This window comes from Silurus aristotelis (genome assembly GCF_946808225.1).
Source record: "Silurus aristotelis genome assembly, chromosome: 19".
Lineage (NCBI taxonomy): Eukaryota > Metazoa > Chordata > Actinopteri > Siluriformes > Siluridae > Silurus > Silurus aristotelis.
The window spans coordinates 22,753,896-22,773,656 of NC_139592.1; the positions used below are offsets into that span (position 1 = coordinate 22,753,896).

General features: G+C 36.8%; 2 protein-coding genes across 2 annotated transcripts; both read right to left on the minus strand.

Annotated features, from left to right (window-relative positions):
- Positions 1-2,822: 2,822 nt before the first annotated feature.
- LOC310715155 (peptidase inhibitor 16-like) lies at positions 2,823-11,406 on the minus strand. Its single transcript, XM_083521423.1, has 6 exons — positions 10,869-11,406; positions 8,888-9,033; positions 8,707-8,779; positions 7,463-7,572; positions 7,103-7,194; positions 2,823-4,134 (listed from the first exon to the last, which is right to left on the minus strand). The coding sequence occupies exons 1-6, from the start codon at positions 11,022-11,024 to the stop codon at positions 3,938-3,940; spliced, it is 774 nt and encodes a 257-aa protein (XP_083377549.1). The 5' UTR covers positions 11,025-11,406; the 3' UTR covers positions 2,823-3,937.
- A 2,127-nt stretch (positions 11,407-13,533) lies between these two features.
- Positions 13,534-19,435, minus strand: LOC310715156 (peptidase inhibitor 16-like). Its single transcript, XM_083521424.1, has 7 exons — positions 19,082-19,435; positions 16,813-16,983; positions 15,454-15,599; positions 15,299-15,371; positions 15,043-15,152; positions 14,439-14,530; positions 13,534-14,266 (listed from the first exon to the last, which is right to left on the minus strand). Exons 2-7 carry the CDS (start codon positions 16,963-16,965, stop codon positions 14,115-14,117), a joined length of 726 nt encoding a protein of 241 aa, XP_083377550.1. The 5' UTR covers positions 16,966-16,983; positions 19,082-19,435; the 3' UTR covers positions 13,534-14,114.
- Between the last annotated feature and the right edge of the window lie 326 nt (positions 19,436-19,761).

Here is a 19,761-nt window from a genome sequence, read left to right on the forward strand (position 1 = left end):
AAATACTTTACTAAGTTGTGTAGAAAAGAGCTGAGGTCCCCAACCACTGGGTCACGGCCCACCACCATGCTGTGGAAGAGTCTCCACAGGGTCACAAGAAGGTTCTACTATTCAAATCCAGTCTGACTTTATCTCAACAAGGTGAGAGGTTGGAGGCTCCTGGTTTAAAGGTTTACTTACAGCTCACTTTAAAAGTACAATAGATCTTATTTTTTTTCTTTCTAGTACAAATAACCTACAAAATATAAACAGCCTGATAAAAAAGTTGTGTTGCTGCCCTTTAGCAAGTCTATTACTGTATTCTGATCCAAATTCCCATTGAACAGACTCCTTCCACTCCAGCCACATCTCCAACTTCACGATCTGAATGTCACGATTTCTTGCAGAGTGCCTAAAAGGGCTGTCAGGATTTTCTGTGGTAATGCTAAGTCATGTTAGCACAAAGACTCTAGTGGAATGTCTGGAGTCGTTGATGTGTTTATAAACAGGAATAACGAGGGCGAGTTGAAGGGTTTTACAATAAAAAATGTAATAACCAACCCAGATGTTTAGTGAAGTTTTGCAAAGCATCGTTTACAGCTAGTGACATTACAGAACCCTTTGTTTGTCTTCACGCTTGTCTGGTATTGACTTCTGCCTAGCGTAGCCTTTTTAAGTGTTGATTTCAGTTTGCCCTTTTGGATTTTGTTTGCTTCGCTCAATAAAACCCCACATCTGCATTCCTTCCCCGTCCCTGACTGACATCTGGGAGTTTAATACTTTCTTTAGTTGCTTTCCTGTTGTTTGTGTCATCGTCTTCTTCTCATTGAAAATAACACAACATCTAAAGTTCAACTGAGGTGAGTAATGCAGCTGATGTGACCCATATTCTCACTGGTCTGCTTGAAAAGTAAGGCTCTGGAGAATAGCGCAGGAAACAGAAACAGTGACATTTCCACCAGGCTAAATGTTAATTAGCCTTGTAGGATCTGCACTTGAGGACCATAATATGACACCTAATATGCTCTCGGTTCATGGCTCGAGTATTTATCTTCTTTATTTCTCTAATTTTGATTTGGGTTTTATTGGCTTCAGATCAGCTAAAAGGGACTTTTTATTAAAAATGGTGTCTAAATATAAAAGCTTTGGAGATCCGTATACTAAATCAGTACATGAAAAACATACACATACACTACAGGGACCAAAATATGTAAACATCTCTGTAGTAAAGGCAGGTAGTGATGTAGGTGAGGTGAGGAGGCCTTTTCACATCAGTTTAAAAATGTGTTCAGTGGGGTTGGAGCTCTATAAATGGAGATCGTCCACTCCAATCCATGTAAAGCATATCTCCATGGAGCTGGATTTTTGTGCACAGGTTTGGATCTCCGAGTTGAACAAAGAGAAAATTTCCTTCTCCCACACCCGAAGACGTTCTATACAATTGTGTGCCTTCAAGTTTGTGCTCAGAGTTTTGGGCTCACGTCAGGTCTTCCAAAACATCTGTCCAAGTTTGCGTATATACTGGATCTATAAATAAAATACTGAAATCCCACAAAAATGAGGTAAACCGGTGTTTAGATTGAATCCCCTACAAGTGCTTGCGGACGTTTTAGAGACTAATTCGCTTTGGCATCTCAGAAGGATGAATTTTTATGTAATTTGACGCGTCCACTTTCGTGACTAAGACTCACTCAAACGAGTTGCTCTGTCGCAGTGTGTATTTTAAACTTCCAGTTTTTTAAAATACCACGTGTCCTCGAACGCAACGAAGATCCTCGTCTTTTTTTTCCATCAGGAACGTCTCCATTTTCTCACTCACAAGGCGTAGTAGGCGTCGGCCGTTGGGTTACGATGACAACATCAGCCCAGTCCTAAGCACAGCAACTACACAAGAATTAGCTTTAATTGTATTTGGACGCAACCTCGAAGGAGGAAGCGAAGCCTAAATTTGATTAATGAAAGGAAATTGTGATGGATGGACACTCGGGGTATGCGAGGTTAACGACGTTAATAAACAGATAATAAACAGATAATAAACAGATCATAGATCAAGTCATGGAGAACTACGAACACGAAAATGTTGAGCAGAAACAAAGATGGGTTTGATAGTGAAATGCTTGTGAACGCTAAATGTAAAAAAAAAACCCAGATTTATTTATTGCTATGGTTTAAATGTTCTCTTTATCACGACTTCATCTTCTTGTGATCTAGAGGCAGCATCATGGATAAAAACATAACTATTAGTTTTAAAAGTCGTGATAACGAGAAATGAATTAAGAATTAAATTGAGACAAAACATGAATTACTCGTAGCTTTATTATAGTAGATGAGATAAAAAAAGACAAAAACATCACAACGTGTATACAATCCTCTATATAATGCGATTTCCAGTGTAGACTTGAGGTAACATTTGTGTGCATTCATTTCATATTTAATAATAATAATAACAGGACAAACGAATCTGAGCTAACGATCTTTAGCGAAACATCCTGAAAGAAATTTTGGGTCATTTACTATATGTGATTTTTAGTGACTTATTTTAGTCAGAGTTCATTTGAACCTCGTTCACGTGTCCTGAAAAGACATGAGTTAGCGTTTATGTCAAACAATTAATGCTGAGACTGGATTCTCACATATTTTTTGTTTGTGGGCGTGTACATTGAGAGATCTTCAGGTTACAGAAGAACCATATGAGAAATCACAATTCCTTCAAACTTCACCTGAAGAACACGTTATGTGTAAATTGTCCAGATTTACAGTATACGAGCAATTATTAAGGTTGTGTCTCTCCCTGCTGGATACAATATCAACTACACCTTGAGTTTCAATTGTAGGAATCAAAATGAAAAGAAAATCTTTTATTTATTTCTCTATGAAGCATTTTATTACAGTTTAGTACAGAAAACTTAATTGTTTGATAATATGCCTGAAGTATGAAATTTGGAGAAAAGAAGGGATTTCATAATTAAACGGTTTAGTAGTTTGAAGGCAAAATGAAATAAAATTAAATACAACACAAGCAGTCTTAGAAGTCTACAGTCATTTTTAATAAAGTATGTGCTGGTGCCTAATAACACACTTCCAGTTATTTCCCTCACTTCCAGTTTTGGTTTGTTTTCTCAGTATATGCAGGACCTTATTTCTTGTGTGTGGTTTATCACAAATCAGTGCATTACAGTAAAACAACACTACGGTGCAAAACTGTATATCAAATACAATCTTATCATTTGGATTAATACAAGTGACACAAAGACATTACAAATGTGTAACAGTCAAATGAATGAAATATTCAAAATGTACGAGGTTTGACATCATTACCAGAGGCCGGAGCTGAAAAATGACGGAACGGAATTACAAGCTGACTTTTAGTAACGTGGTTAAAACGTCAATCAATACATGACAATACATGACATATGTATGATTATTGTATAAATAGTAATAAGTCTAAATGGTAAAGATTAAGTGATCTGGCATTAGCCGACTAGGTTGCTACGAGGGTGTGTGCATGCATTGCTAGTCTGAAAGATGATGTGCACCTCAGAAGACGAGACAGAGTACACGGCACAGCCAGATGGCAAATTACGATCGTATATATGTCTGAAAAACTACTTTTTTGTAGAGGATATATTATTGCGAGCTTTCAGTGGGACTTTTTAATGTGGCCTTGAGGAACCGAGCTAAATGTATATCTTAGTAAATAAAATCATGGAGAAATCTTGTGGAGAAGTCTCGTTGTAAATTCTCATGGAGAACTCTTGTGGGGAACTCTCGTTGAGGATTCTCATGGAGAACTCTCGTGGAGAACTCTCGTGGGGAACTCTCGTTGAGGATTCTCATGGAGAACTCTCGTGGAGAACTCTCATGGAGAGAACTCTCTGGGTTGTGAAGGTCTAGTACCCATGATTCAAGAAGGCAGGAGGAACTTGTCCGAGAAAAGTCATCCAAGATTCATGGATATTTAGAATAGAAATGACAGAATCAGAGCCGCGAGCAGCAGTGAACTCCCAGCGAGATCGCTATATCCCGATGACAGCACGATTGTTGCATCCGATGTCAATGTGTCTTTTGTCCATGTGTCTGTCGTCCATGTGTCTGTCGTCCAGGTGTCCGTCGTCCATCCGGTTAAGGGTTCCTCCGTTGTACTTGTTATTTCAGCTGTAGGAAACACAAAAATGCTTTTGACGCTCTACTGCACAGAAAAGCAATACTTTAATATATTAAACTAAATATAATATATATAATATATAATTATAAATATAATATAATGAAAGCTAACATTAATATATTAGCATGACATGCTAACCTGATAATGACTAAGCACAACATTTATTCCACTCACATTAATATATTAGCATGACATGCTAACCTGATAATGACTAAGCACAACATTTATTCCACTCACATTAAGAGGTTCTGAGGCGGAGAAGGTTCTCTTCTGGATTTGTGTTCATACAATTTGTGCTAATTGTTTTGAATAGTGCCAAAATACTTTTCTAGTTGTGAAATAGTTCTTTATTATACACATATTGTTTGTGTAATTCATTTGTCTATATATTATACCTGAGAAGAGGGGAATTAGTGACACCTATAGGTGATGCGAGAAAAGAACAAAGCGTAAGTTGCATTAGCTATTCTCGCGTCAGTTTCAGCTGAACTGCTGAGGTGATCGGTAGGTAAATAAAGTCCTCTCCGGTAATATTTATGCACATACTGTTAATAAACATTTTCTATATTTTACAAGACAATATATAACTTTAGTGAAGTGTTAGTAGAGTAAAGTAAAGAACTAGCGAAGTACTGTTTTTAGTGCTAGCTATACGACTTAATGATCATGCAGAATTATTGAACTGTTAGCTGGAATTTTGGGTTCAATAATAGCTGAAGTAATTCGTCGCCGCTATAAAACAAAATAGAAACTCAGGAAACCTTTCAGCAACTGGAGATCGTAATAGCAACATAATAAAGGAGTTCCGTAAAAGGAGAAAAAGTTCATCACGATTATTAACAAAAAATGCAAATAATGACAAAGTTCCTGCTTTCAGTGTTCTGTTTTAGCTGGAATTGTTTTTACCTTTGAATAATAAACGCATGTTCAAATTTCAATAATTCTTTTATCAGAGAACAACGTAATTTATATAAAATTTTATCTGAATCTTTTTATATACATACATTTTATTTATTTATTTATTTTTATCAAATGTATCATGCTAAAAACGATGCGTTTCCACAGAGATTTGAGTTACTGAAATAGAACTGACTTTTGTCGGGAATTTAGTATCTTGTGAATCTATTAAAAAATAAATGTAAAAATTTTTAAAATTTTAAAAATACAATCCAGCTAGTTATAGGATGCTAATGCTATTTACTCTTAAAAATGGAAAACCATTTCCACATGCTGTTATTTTATTATGTGGATTTTTAGCTAGATTTTTTTACACAGCCGCCCAGTCATATTACACTACAGAACGTTCCATATGGTACGACTATACAGTGATGGACTGTAAGGAAGCAAATATAATTCGTTACTGTACTTTACTGAAGTGTTTCCATTTGGGGAGACTTTTACTTTAAACTTCACTACATTTAAAAGTCAAATATTTTACCTTTTACTCAACTACATGTTGTGAAATCAGTCGTTCCTTTTTATTTACGAGGAAAAAAAACGTAACTGCTGAAACACGCAGCGAGTCACCAATCAGGTTCGAGCCCACACTCTGTTTTACACGTGTTCTGATTGGCGCTCAGTGTATCTACTGATCACCAACATACAGTTCAGCATCAGTTCAACATTTTAACATTTAGAGAGGAATAAATGAAAAACTCCAGACTCGAACTCGACACAACACACGTGGTTTTATTTGCGTGTTTTTTTAAGTAATTAAAAAGAAGGTTTTGGGTTCATGATGATTGTAATAGAAATCAATCAGTGTTTGAGTTATTAATATCATTCTATTAATAGATCAGTGTGCTGAGAGTCACATTCGAGTCTTTTCACATAAACTGAGGTGATTAAGTAAAGAATCTTGTGATAAAAATGATAGCATGAACATTAGAGTTATAATAAATCACAGCACTTTGGATACTTAAGTACATTTGAAGGTAAAAAACATTTGTACTTTTACTCAAGTGAACGTTTAAAAGGACACTTTTACTTTTAGTGGAATGAAAATTCTCTCTTCTTTAACTCAACTACATGATTCGTGTACTTCATCCACCGCTGCGAACATACACATGTGGATAACTTTTTGACCTTCAGGAGTATCACACTAGCCTGTTGTTTGTTTCAGCTCCAGTGCTGGAGTGGAATGTTGGGCACGAGGAATATCAGGATTTTACTCCCATGACAGAATGACAGTGTTGGGAAAGTGCTGTGTGTTGAAAAGTTATATGTATTGACATTGTTTGACTACAAGAAATTGAAATATTCTTTTTATATTTATTATCATTAAAAAAGGTTTTTACGCATTTGTTATAAGAATAGCCGGTAAGTTCCTCTCAGCTGGAGGCTCTGAGATCTAACCCAGTGTTCGCCCTTTTCTCCAAACATAATTAAGCTGTGGTCACACTACACTTTTCATTCCACTGAATTCCTTTCAATGCTGGAGATAAAAAACACAAGACCAGTGCAAGAATTTTTCGCAATTCGAGAGGCCTCAAGTTTGGTGAACTCTGACCGACAAATTTTGCATCATGGGCAAGACCGATAGAAGCCTGGTACGTAATGCTGTGACCTTTTCAAAATCAACAAATTTGAGATTTAAACATGATCATATACAATATGGTTGCTGTGAAATCTAGGGTTTTAAGGTGACAGCAGCTCTCAGGGTACAAGGAAGACATGCTTCCAGACCGTTCACTGTTCTGGCTTCGAGGTAGTGGACGAGGTAGTGCCAACAGAGTTTTAGGCTGATGGTATTTTCAGTCTGTGTTCTAATGAACCACCATTAAGATGGATCTATTGATGAAGATTTGTCTTTCTGAATAAAGGTGTTGGCTACATGCCATAAATGTAACACACCCACATATTTGCATTGGAGCAGAGATAATGTAGCTGCCCAAACCAAGAATCTGATTAGAAAAATTTCTTGCAACACTTTAGCGTTTTCGTCTTTCCGGATCTCACCACAGGCATTTTTAATACAATCGTCCATCCCCGTTGGACATTTGGAGCAAGGAGATCCTTTTTCATACGGCGATTCTTCCTTTACATTCCCTCTGGAATTGAGACAAGAGATTAATGTTAGCTTTGAAATCATACTGACTTTGTAGCTGAGATGAAAAGTGGACTGGAAAACAGCACAGGATTCATATATGAAATACTCCAGCGTATACCTGAGGTAACGTTTACATTTATAAATAATTTAACAACATTTAACAATTCATCCTGCTAAAAACTTCTCAAACGTCTGCAGACACTCGGGACAAGAGATTACTAGCTAATGTAAGATATAGTGTAGTAAGAGTAATAAAACATGTGACCTACGCTGGTTCATAGTTGCAGACCAGAATTGTTGCGTTGCTATAGGGTATTTTCTGAACCGTATCGCAGAAGTGTGATGCACAGCCGACAATTCTGCTGCCCGCCCACACCAACTGGAACAAGCCACAGAACACAACGCACAACACACCGGCAGTCAGTTTACATCATCACACAGCAAGCTACATGTTGCCTTCATCTGCATTGCTAGTATACCGTACATACACTGTGGGAAAACAGAGGGACGTGTCATCATATGGGCAACGAGCCTCAGTTATCACCCGCTTACAGTTTTTTCTCTGTTGCTTTGGTGTGTTTCTCAAATCATTCTCTATATTTGTGAACCGGTCAGTGCAATTTCAAAACTATTTGCAAAAGCTGCACAATAAATCGCATTTCCTGCACTTTTTTTCAAATTTCTTATGGTATCTATGAATTTCAGCAGTTTAAGTTTACTGTACTCTAATAATTTTCGTTTGTTAATTGGCTGTTTATCCATATTCAGGAATTGTAATCCTGTTTTGCTGTCGAAATGAAGATTCACAAGGTTTAACCTTTGACCTGATTTAGAGAACGAGTTGATCTTCGATTGATCTGATGCCGTTTACTCCCTCAATTAGTGACATTGAAGATTCATCTGCACAATTCATTAATGCAAGACACAAAAAAAAAAAAAAAAGGTTTCATAAAAATGTATGCTTGACAGATGATGACAACTGGTTCAACCATTTTGCATCTAATGACTTAATGAACTCATGAACTGGTGCCCAGATGTTTTAGGAGTTAAAACTATTCAGGGGAAACCAGTATAATATATTTTGATCAGCATGAAATAAACAACTGTTAATGTGGGAAACTGCAGAAACTTGTACACAATCAATTATATAAAAGTATTAAGCATTCGCAATTCGATCAAAGCAAGGAACAATGTTTTTCGATGTGCACTACGTGACGTGGAGGTTGAACGAGTAGTTTTGAAAATGTTATTTCTGATTTGAGAAACACTTTGAAGCAACTGCGAAAAAAATGTAATAAACTGTAATGTTGCTGTAAGTGAAAATGTGTATATGAGTGAGTTTGGGACAGACGGACAGACAGACAGACAGACAGACAGACAGACAGACAGACAGACAGACAGACGGACAGACAGACGGACAGTCAGACAGAGAGATGGACGGACAGATAGTCAGACAGACAGACAGACGGACGGACGGACGGACGGACGGACAGACAGACAGATAGATACTCACCTGTGTGTAATGTCCACACATACCTGACCTGCATGTGTTGGTATCATAGTCATAATCTTTGTGTTCATTAAACCTGCCAATACAAAACATGCATCTAAGAACCAGATTTTGCAAATCACTGTATCTTCTGAGCCCATAAGCAGGAGAGACACAGTGAAATCGGAACAAAATGATCAGTTACCAGCTGGCAATGGATTTGCTGACGTTCAGCTCGATGGTGGTGAGGAACAGGTTTTCTCCAAAATCGTTGATCACTTCTGGATTGTGATCCCAAATGCATTTAGCAGCATAATCTTCAGCCACCAAACTGAGCGCATCATCCCACGTCTGCACAGCAACAAACACAGGATTTGAACGTCAGACGTTATCTTAACTACTGTTTAATTCTCAAAGCTGAGCAGAAAGTGTTAGTTTATTTCCTACAACGATCTCGGAATAAACACTACACTACTCATCTGAGCAACTTTATATTACTTGAATAGAGTCAAATGTAGTTAGTAACGCATTAAAGCCAAAATATAAAATTATTAATATTATATAATAGGTTTTAAACCTGAAATGGCATGTTTTAAGCATTCATTTATAGAAAGAAGCTAAATGATCAGCTCCCACAATAAGAAACAAGGTTATAATGTCCAGAAATAAAACTACAAAGAAAGAAAGTTTTAATTAATAAAGATATTTTTTTTTACATTTTCTTTAATATCTTCATGTGATTTTTTGTACTTTGTGGCTTGAAAAATATTTCCTTTCACACAGTCGGGGACACGACAACAAATTAGTGACTGTTGCAAAGCGTTGAGACTGGAGACTCCTTTCATGGATGTAAAGTAAACACCTTTTTACAGACATTTTCATTATTTTGGTTACTATATGTCCTATAATACATATTAAAACCTAATCAACACCTTCTGACCAATCAGAGTGCTGCGATATAATGTGAAGAAAGACGGTCAAAGATCGTACTCTTGCACTGCTCAAGTCATTTACTGAGTTTCAGTTATGCTTTAGATACAGGGGGACCACATAGTGTTTTTTAAACACATCCACCCACACACACACACACACACACACACACACACACACACACGCACACACACACACACACACACACACACACACACACATTGCATTAAACACATTACTCACTGTACTTTTTTACAGGAATGCCCCCCCCACACACACATAAACATTCATTTATCTACTCGGAATCAGTCCAGGCCTGTTAGAACAGCTACATCTTGGGGAAAAAAATACAATCCTCCAAACATTATGTAGTGAAACCCATCTAAAAGGACTTCTTAAGCTCAAACAGATGTACACACAATCTTATCTGTGTCCTGAGAATGAAATAGTTTGTGGGTTCTTCTATCCAAGGATTAATAGAAAGCTTTTAAAATTGTACCTGATGCATTTAAAACCAAGTCCAAGCAAAATCCAGATGTTTGTGTTAAAATTAAATAAATTAGGAGTGAAATTTCACCACCTAAATCATAGCGATACAAACATACAGTCATGACGTGAAACCTGGACACGGTTCTGTACTTGTTCTGTACCTGCTCAAAACCCAGGACCACGCCTTAACCCTGAACTTCCCAATGCTGTGGTGGATCTGGAGTTTATCCCCGGAACAACTGGGCAGTTTTACTCTTTGGAGGAAAAGAGATCACCCGATTCAAAAAAAGGTTCCGATTTCCCTTTCAGTCTTCAGTCACTTCCTGTTAGATGGTCCTTGCCCATGTTCCTGACAATGGTCATTAAACTAACTATATGGTTCCATGTATCATTAAGGGTTCCTACTTGGAACAATTTACATCGAAATGCGTTTTAAGAGTTTTCCAAGAGGGACATCTGAAGAACTTACAGAGGAAGAACTTTAAATATCAATGAGGTTTATATTAAAGATATAATCTTTATGTTGATTCTTCTAGAACTTCAGATGCTGACTTTTCATAAAATGAATTAATTTTTTTAAATGATTATTTTATGACCAGAGATTCTCCTGTCCCATTCGCTGACATTTTATTCATGTGAAGATAACCTTACCAATACAATTCTAGAATAAATAATCAAGGATGTATATTTTTTTAAATCCCAACATTTTACTTAGATGTTCACTATCATACACTGGAAATGTTGGACAAGGAACTCTCAGTGCTCACCAAGCGTTGCATATCAGCAGCTTCAGGAATGACCATGAAGCGGTACTGGTTATGCAAATCCAAGATCTGCTCCTTCTGTTCTTCAGTGAGCTGGCCGGACACTAAAGCCAGGAAGAGCCAGAACCGAGCATAGTGCAAAGCTGTTTTCCAAATCATCTCACCAAGCAAGTGTAATCCTTCTGAGGGAGGCTCTTGAGTCCTCTAACTTCAGTCCAGATGTGAGCATCAAAACCCGGTTGAGCGAGCATATATGGTACTACAAGAGTGTGTAACAGAGAGAGAGAAAGATAGAAAAAGAGAGAGAGAGAGAGCGAGAGAGAGTGAGAGAGAGAGTGAGGAGGTTCTCAAAGCCTTTGCCTGGAACTCCCACCCATGTTAATCTTGCCCAATCCCTGCGAGATCAAGTTACATATTTTCTTCACCACTCACACATGAACACTTGTCTCCTGTTTGGTCACTGACATCTGCTCCATAAATCTTCTTCTGAATCGGAAATATCAGACCATACAAAAACTTATATTTGAAGCATCAGTGCTGCTTTATTTCATCAATGTGTGTCTTAACATCCTGGTCCTGTTTCCTTCCATCTGTCTGTTTCATAAGAAAAGGAATGCAAAACAAAACATAAGATAGACAGACCCGATCCACTCGTCTTTCCTCAAGTATTTGCTTTCACTAAGGCTACATTCATAATTTCCTCAGGATTTGAGGAATCAGAAAACAGAGCGGGACTCGTCCTGGTTGAACTTTTTGTTACATACGAACACAATGGAATAGTGCAATCACAGTGTTGAGTTTTACATCACTGATTCCAAAAGTTGAAAAAAGACACTGCGTAAAATGTTAATAAAAACTACATCTCATAAATTCATATTCTATTCACAATAAAACAACAAACATATCTAATGTTTAATCTGAGAATAAATATCATTTTAGGAAAAAAAATTTTTTTTTAATTTGATGGCTGCAACAGGGCTCGAAAGACGTTGGGACAGGTCCATGTGTCGCATCACGTCTTTTGTTCGTATACGTGTGGGAGCTGAGGAGACCAGTTGCTGAAGTTTTGAGGGAGGAATGTTGTCCCATACGTGTCTGACACACAATTCTAGCTGTTTAACAGTTCTGGGTTTCCTTTGTTGTGTTTTTCATTTCATGATGCTTTTTCAAGTTTTCAAATGGTAAAAGGTCCAGATTTTAAAATATAAAAATTCCAAATTATAGAAATCATACAAAGCCACATTCACAAATCTTGCTTCTGCTAGAGCATACACATGCTAGCACAGGAAGGAGTTGTGAGCTGGCACTGAAGTTGGGACATGCCTATGTTTGGATTGGCTGGAGTTTGGTGATTTACATTATTTGTTTTTATCCTGCAGATTTTAGGGTTTTCTTCTTTTCCAAGTAATGTTTCTTGAAATTTCTAGTATGTGATTTTTTTTATATATAAATATAAAAACGTGCACCAACTGGAAAAAATCTGTGATTTGGCAAAACAAAAACGAATTCAATTCAGTGTGTAAAGTGTTTTATAAAAACCACCATCATCGCAAAACAGTCCAAAAATCTGGATGTAGATTTAGTAAGTGGTAAGTGATAACTCTCATGTACTCTGGCACTGTTGTTAAAGTTATTATAATATACGAAAATTTGCTTAAGCTTTAGAATGGAAAAGGCTACAGAGTCATAACAAATTCATCGCTGTCTATAAATCTGGTTCACTAATATGCAGGCGGAAAGTACATGGAACAACTAATCATCCCTGGACTGATCCACTGCACAAGATTTAAAGGTGAAGAAGGAAGAAAGAAGTCGACAAACTTGTAAAAAGAGTTACAGGATAACCTTGTGATCACCTTGTAAAGTGCTTACAGTGAAGTACAGTGGTGGCATCATGACACAGGGCTGCAAGCGGTCCTGAAGCATTATGCGGATTGTGTGGAGCGATGTGGATTGGAGAGTAACGGGTCAAAGAAGAACATTGCTGGCGCCTCCCTGGATGTTTATTCTTTTTTAATTTATCAAACCATGAGTTTGTCTTGACCTTCAACGCAATCCACAATGCCACCTGATAATAATCATGAAGGACAGTCTATATGATTACAGTGGCAGCATTTGGCTACAAATCAACACAATCCTGCTGTGCAAACATCTGCAATATTGAAATAATACAAAATATACTTGGCTGTACTTGGCAACACACACAACAATAATGGAGCATCATAACAAAGGAGTGCAGATGGTACTGGAGAATTACAGAAACCATGACTGGAGTGATTTGAGCCAAAGTGGATGCTGGATGTTTTATTCTGGATGTTGCTTAAATCAAAACATGAGCCAACTGCTGTTCATCATGAAGGACAGTCGTTATGATTACAGCAGCAGCACATGAGAACAAAATTCTGCTTTGGGAACATCAGATCTATAGAAATCAGACAAAATATACTTTGCCGTATATAGTTTTATAAATATACTAAAAATTCAGTTACCTTAAAGTACTAAAGAGGATCAACTTCTCATGATTCCTACTTTCAATGTTTTTGTCATAATGTTTTTGTCCTTGTTCTTGTTTTTGATTCTTTTCTCGTATCTTCACCTTGAGAACTATTGACATGGTCTCGAGTATCTTCTGCACACGCACATCGGTATAAAAACTGACTGATAAACGGTGTCTTTGAACCTGGCTGGTTCTTTATTTATTGAACTTGTGGTGGAACGTGTCCATGTTGAATCCAGTATAATACATAATATACAGTGTCGTCTCAATACATTCAGCTTTTATTTCATTAAATAAATAAAAAACTAAATGACAGAAGTTGGGGGTGGGGGGTGGTGTTGCAAGGTAAAAATCGTAATCACAAATTATAAAGCAGTAGAATAACTTAGTAAACATAATTATCTTTCTTAATAACTTAATACACATAATAAACGTTCTTAATAACTTATAAGAACGTTCTTAAATAAATTGAACAGTAATGTTTTAAATGAAATACCCATTTGTTACCATATGATGTTTTAGTATTTAAATACATTTCTAAACATATTTCGGACATCAGTATTTTACATTCAGTATTGTTGGTGAGAGTGTTTCAATAATCCACATCACTGACTGGAACAAATTCACATTTCTGACATTACATCATGACATATACGTATAAAGTATATTTCTATCGTTAAATAAATTATACATTACTAACTACACACTTGAGTTAAGAACTTATTACTTGTGGACAAAAGTCAGCATGTCATTCATGTCGTTCGGATGTACAGAGACGTCAGACCGGCGAGCAGAAGCGTAGCAGCTGAGGGCTTTAAATATCCAGAAGAACTTCCTGCGTGTGGGTAAATTAAACTCGCTGTAACGTTAGCTGGAAGTCCCAAGGTTAAGTTGGTACCCCGATCTGTAGGAAATACACAACAGTGTTTAGGATTTTGCTGAGTATATAAAGCATGTAGCTGACTCTGCAAAAACCAACATACATAGAAAATACAGTACAGTACCGTATACATAAAATAGCAATTTTGGGGTGATTCAATCTAAGTGAATGAAGCATTCATAAATCATTTCCTTACCGCAGGCATTGTTCAAACATCCTATTGTCCCGGGTGAACACGAGGAGCATGAAGATCCTGCCGTATATGGAGACTGTCCCATTATATTACCTCTGTAAAGTGTAGCACATTGAGTTTTGAGTTTTGGGATCTGATTGGAAATATTGTGCTGATACATTCTGATACAATATCTGACTAAATAATAATAGTCTTTTTTAATATAAAACTTAATTATAAAACATTTTGAATATAGAGAATGGTGACAAATTAAAGCTATTTCTATCAGCTTTGCAGAGGGGGGGCATTTATTTTTGCTCTACTTCTCTTGTCCTCTTAGAGAGAAGCACTATTACAAATACACATCCTTCTTATGAATGATCATAAGAACCTTGTCCTAGCATGAAACGTTTTTTTTGACAGATGGGCGTGGTCTCGCAGGACAACTCCGCCCCCTATATTCCCAGCGCTCTGTGTCTGATAGAGTTGTTACCAGGATGTTCTGAAAGCTTGTGAACACTTTGAAGGTTCAGTTTCTCCCCTTTAATGTGTCACCATTCTGACAGTACAATCAATTACGACAGTTCAACTGTGCAGATTAACATGGTGTAATGAAAAACAGACTTACGGAGGGTGATAGTTGCAGACCAAAATGGTGGCATTTTGAGCATTAAAGTTTGAAACATCTGGACAGAATTGTGCCGCACACCCAACGAAGTACGTGTCCGCCCATACCATCTGAAAGAAAAGTCTGGGTGAATTCTTTGGAAAATTACAAAAACAAATTCTGAAAAAAATTAGATTTCTTATTTAATATGCTATAAACACTGCCATGTGAAAGTACATGAGTGAGGATGGTGTGATCTGCTTTCTCTCTCTCTCACCTGTGTGTAGTGTCCACAATCATTCCCTTCACAGGTGTTGCTGGTAAAGCTGTAACTACTGTTTTCTGCAAACCTGGAGAAGGAGAAACACAGACGGTCATGGACGATCCACATTGCCCTGGAGCTACGAGTCGTGATAAACGCTTCGTACGTACCATAAACCGAGTGGCTGGTCGACTACAAAGGGTCCGAGCGTCATGAAGAGGTTTTCCCCCACCACACCGAAGACTTTTGGGTTGTGCCCCCAAGTGCACTGAGAGGCGTATGACGCCGCCACCTGACTCAACTGTTTATTCCAAAGCTGCACAAACACAACACAAGATTCAAGCATTAACACCACTACAGTTACGACACTTTTCCACTTAACAGTCGATAACCTCAAAAATGATGGAACTATAATAAATTAATATCTGGTGTTGAGGAGGAGGATGGGTTCCTCTTAAGGTTCCTCAGCTAAGGTTTCCTGCTAATGAAGACTCAGAGAGTTTTTCCCTCACCACTGATGATTGCTGGGAAAAGTCCTCCATCCTGAAGCCCACTTTTTTTCTCTCTCTTTTTTGAAGAACACATTTATATAATATACATTTTATTTTATGTTTATGTTGTTTATGTTTGAATGAATGAATGAATGAATGATTGAATGAATTTAATAATTTATTAATTTATTTGTATTTATTTAGCTTGTTTGATTTTGATCTATTATTTTTATTTATTTATTTATTCTTGTTTATGCTGGTTTTTGATTGATTTATACATTTATTTATATGCTCTTTTTTATATAGTTTTTTTATGTAGTTGTAGTAAATATGAAATATTCCTGTACTGTTTATGTATAAACTCATTTCGTATTTTAGAAGCACGAGAGGTTTGCCGGGTTTCGGGCTCTAAAGCATGGATTTCACACGTCCTTCACGTATCTGACATTTCTGCATGAAACATCGCTGACTAAGCAGAACTGAGGCTTTCCGCTTAAACTTCTGCACTGAATCTTATCCCAAAAAAACAAACCAGACAGGAAGACCACATGGAGTTTACACACACACACACACACACACACACACACACACACACACACACACACACACACACACACACACACACACACAGGGTGGAAGTTTACGATACAGATGTTAGCCTGAAGTATTTGTGTATTTCTGAAGTAAATAGGAGTTGTATATGCTGCAGTTGTGTAGTATTTACTGACGTTGTGTACGATGCTCTTCAGACGTTTTATATATATAATTTTTTTTATAGCTTTTCTCTCAGTATGGATGTTATTTTGCTGCATGGTAACGTGATCAGATGGGGATTTCTGAAGATACGGATTAGAGGCTAAAGAACAAAATGACTAGGACTTAGGATACATATATTAGTGCCAATAAGAAAATGATTGACAGGTGTGTGACACGCCTCCTTGTCCTGATTGGGTTCTCGGTGGTCCACACCAACAAAAACAACACAAAACATGATCAAAAAATATCTGCCAGACATGTGGGTGTATGTTGGGGCCTCACCATGCGTTGCATGTTAGCAGCTGGAGGAGTGATTGAGGAGCGGTACTGGTTGTGCAAATCCACAATCTGTGATATGTCATTATCAGTGAGCTGCCCAGACGCTAAAGCCAGGACCAGCCAGAATCGGACGTGCAGGAAAGTTCTCCAAATCATTCTCCAACCAGAGGGAAGCTGCGAGAAAAACCAGCATCGAGTCAGTGTGAAAGCTGTCTCTATACACAAGGTTGATTAGGAACAGAAATGAAAGACACTCTAAAGGTCATTAACGTCACTTGAAAGACGTTACTCCGTGGCCACACCTGCAGTAATTACAGAATGCGCACCACTGCTTTTGTTTCAACCATTTAGTTACGTTTATCTACACCTGCATAAACCAGTTGAGAAAAAAAAAAAAAAAAAAAGAGAAAACACCCAGAGATAACAATGTTGCTATCCAGAACAAGGAATTCGAGTCGTGGAAGGACCTGCGAGGCATGTGAGGCACGCGTGTCCTCGCCCATGGAAACGTGTGATAACGTGGCACAAACATTGCAATAGAAAACAGCATCCATTAAATAGTGAAAGACGTCTGTCAGTGTGCTCGTGTGTGAGAACTGGTTTGACCCGAATACTTAATATTAGAGATTATAATATATATATAGATTATAATATACCTGGGAGCAGTCATAGGAAACACGTCAAACCCCAAAGAGAAAGAGTAAAGAATAACATGAATATATGAATAAAGAATATATTAATATTCACTAATATAAATATATGATACTGCACTCGTCTTATAGACAACGGAAAAATTACAGATTTGTGTAGAAGTTAATTGAAAAACAACAAATATTGACCTTAAAAGGAAAGTGAAAGGTTTGGAATGTTCCAATTTATTTAAAGATCATTAAAGTCCTGGAATTCTTTAAGCGGGTAAAAGAGAAATACCTTGTAGAATATAGAATATAGAAATAAAGTTGAGATCCAATGAAGAAATTTGTTTACGTTAGTTTATTTATTTTGGGAAATCTAAATGACAAGCTATCTCACAACAACTTTTATTCAAAATAGCTAAAAATATTTATATTTATATATAAGCTGCACAAATTAGAAGAATTTATGAATTAAATAATAATTAATTAATAAAATTCCAAAAGATTGTTAAAAATGTAATTTAATTAAAAATTGAATTAATTAAAAAATATATTAAATTTGATCAAATGTTCGGTAAATGTAAAAAGAAAATTATATATATTATAAAAAATAAATGATTGCTGTAAAGTATTATCTTAAACAATCACAAAAACAACAGCAAAAAAAAATCTAAAAAATTATGAATAAAAAATAAATAAATAAATAAATAAATAAATAAATAAATAAATAAATAAATAAATAAATAAATAGGGAAAGATATGCGTCAAAGAAGAGAAAAAAGATCTGCCCTTCTTATATAACAATGTTATATATATAAAGTTATATAACACACTAATACCCTTCACATGCTTTTCCATCCCACTGCTATGTCTCATCTGAATGCATGTTTTTTTTAAATTTCCTTTTTATTTCATTTGTTTCACAAATGTCTAAAAAATTGCTTTCGGAGGGAAAGTGGGAGTTTTGAAATTAAGATGCTGAACTGATCAGAAGCTCGTGAGTTCAAATCCCACCACTATTAATCTGCCACCGTGGGACCCTTGACCAAGGCCCCTAACATTTAACTATTCAGTGTTATGTATGAGATAATTGCAAATAACTCTTGTGTAAATGAAAGCTGGTGGCTAAAAACGTGAGCGTGATAATGTCACGTTTTTTGGTATGATTTTTGGATCTGTGCCACAAGGAAGCGGATATTGGCATAATTTATAGAAAATTTATTTACATTTCAGCTGTCAAAAGCTGCAGATGTGCACATGCCACATGTCATGTTTGAATAGTAATCAAAATAAAGCAGAAACTCTTTTTTCTGCAGGAGATTTGTGTGGTTACTTATTTTATGTCATGCAAAATTGCATTTATTCACACACACACACACACACACACACACACACACACACACACACACACACACACACACACACACACATATATATATATATATATATATATCACATGCAAAATCAATTGTAGTAGATAAAATGAAGAAGTTCTGGAAAACGTATGGTTATCAGAGTTTCGTGTCCTCTGATAAATCATTCTCGTTCAATAAAACAAGAAGCATCTGTTCTTCAATTTAATCTACTTCTATAAACATCTTAAATTTAATATATTACACAAATCAATCCCAACTGACCTGATACAAGGTTTTGATTCCAAGCCCAGAGCAGACCAGTCGAGTGTCAAGACGTTGTGTGATCTCCCAGAACTGCTTCTTTCTCCGTGTTCAGGTTCAAACGCAATGCCTTCCTAACGTTAGCGTGAAACCTTTGCAACTGATTTGGAGCTGCTTTGTTCTCTATAAATTGATATTTGAAAAGAATGAGGCTGGTCTGGTTTGTTGGGTGTGATCTAACTCCGAACGCAAATTACCACCGCCATGATCATCATCATCACCATCATTATGATCCAGAGAGAGAGGGTTGGGTGCGAGTAGACTCGCAGGTGGGGCGACAAAGTTGGATGAAGTGACTTCAATGCGGTGGAAAAAGTGTCTTTGGTATGCATAACTATCCATAATGTGGCTTGTGTTATCTGTGTGCGCTGTTTGAGTCAGATCAGACATCAGAGGCACACACCTGTTTTATTCACGAGCACAAACCTACAGCAGAAGGTACAAGTTCCAACAGAATAGGAAGCTACGCAATATAAAGTTCTAGTTTCATTGAGCCTGTAGACTCAAATACCTGACCTCCTGATGATATGAACATCTTCTGCAGAGCTAACCCAATCTTCCTAAGGTTTGTCTGGTTGTGCAGTTGGAGATGCTTTTCTGCTCACCATGACTGAAAAGTGTGGTAACTTGAGTCACAGTAG

Bases quoted from the DNA above. Each gene is read 5' to 3' on its own strand.
- LOC310715155 (XM_083521423.1), bottom strand. From the start codon at position 11,024: ATGATTTGGAAAACAGCTTTGCACTATGCTCGGTTCTGGCTCTTCCTG. The intron at 9,034-10,868 runs GTGAGCACTGAG...GTTGCTGTGCAG, and splicing joins CTGCTGATATGCAACGCTTG to ACGTGGGATGATGCGCTCAG. The intron at 4,135-7,102 runs GTGAGATCCGGA...TGTTTCCTACAG, and splicing joins TTGTATTAAAAATGCCTGTG to CTGAAATAACAAGTACAACG.
- LOC310715156 (XM_083521424.1), bottom strand. From the start codon at position 16,965: ATGATTTGGAGAACTTTCCTGCACGTCCGATTCTGGCTGGTCCTGGCT. The intron at 14,531-15,042 runs GTAAGTCTGTTT...TACACTTTACAG, and splicing joins GTCTGCAACTATCACCCTCC to AGGTAATATAATGGGACAGT. The intron at 14,267-14,438 runs GTAAGGAAATGA...TATTTCCTACAG, and splicing joins ATGTTTGAACAATGCCTGCG to ATCGGGGTACCAACTTAACC.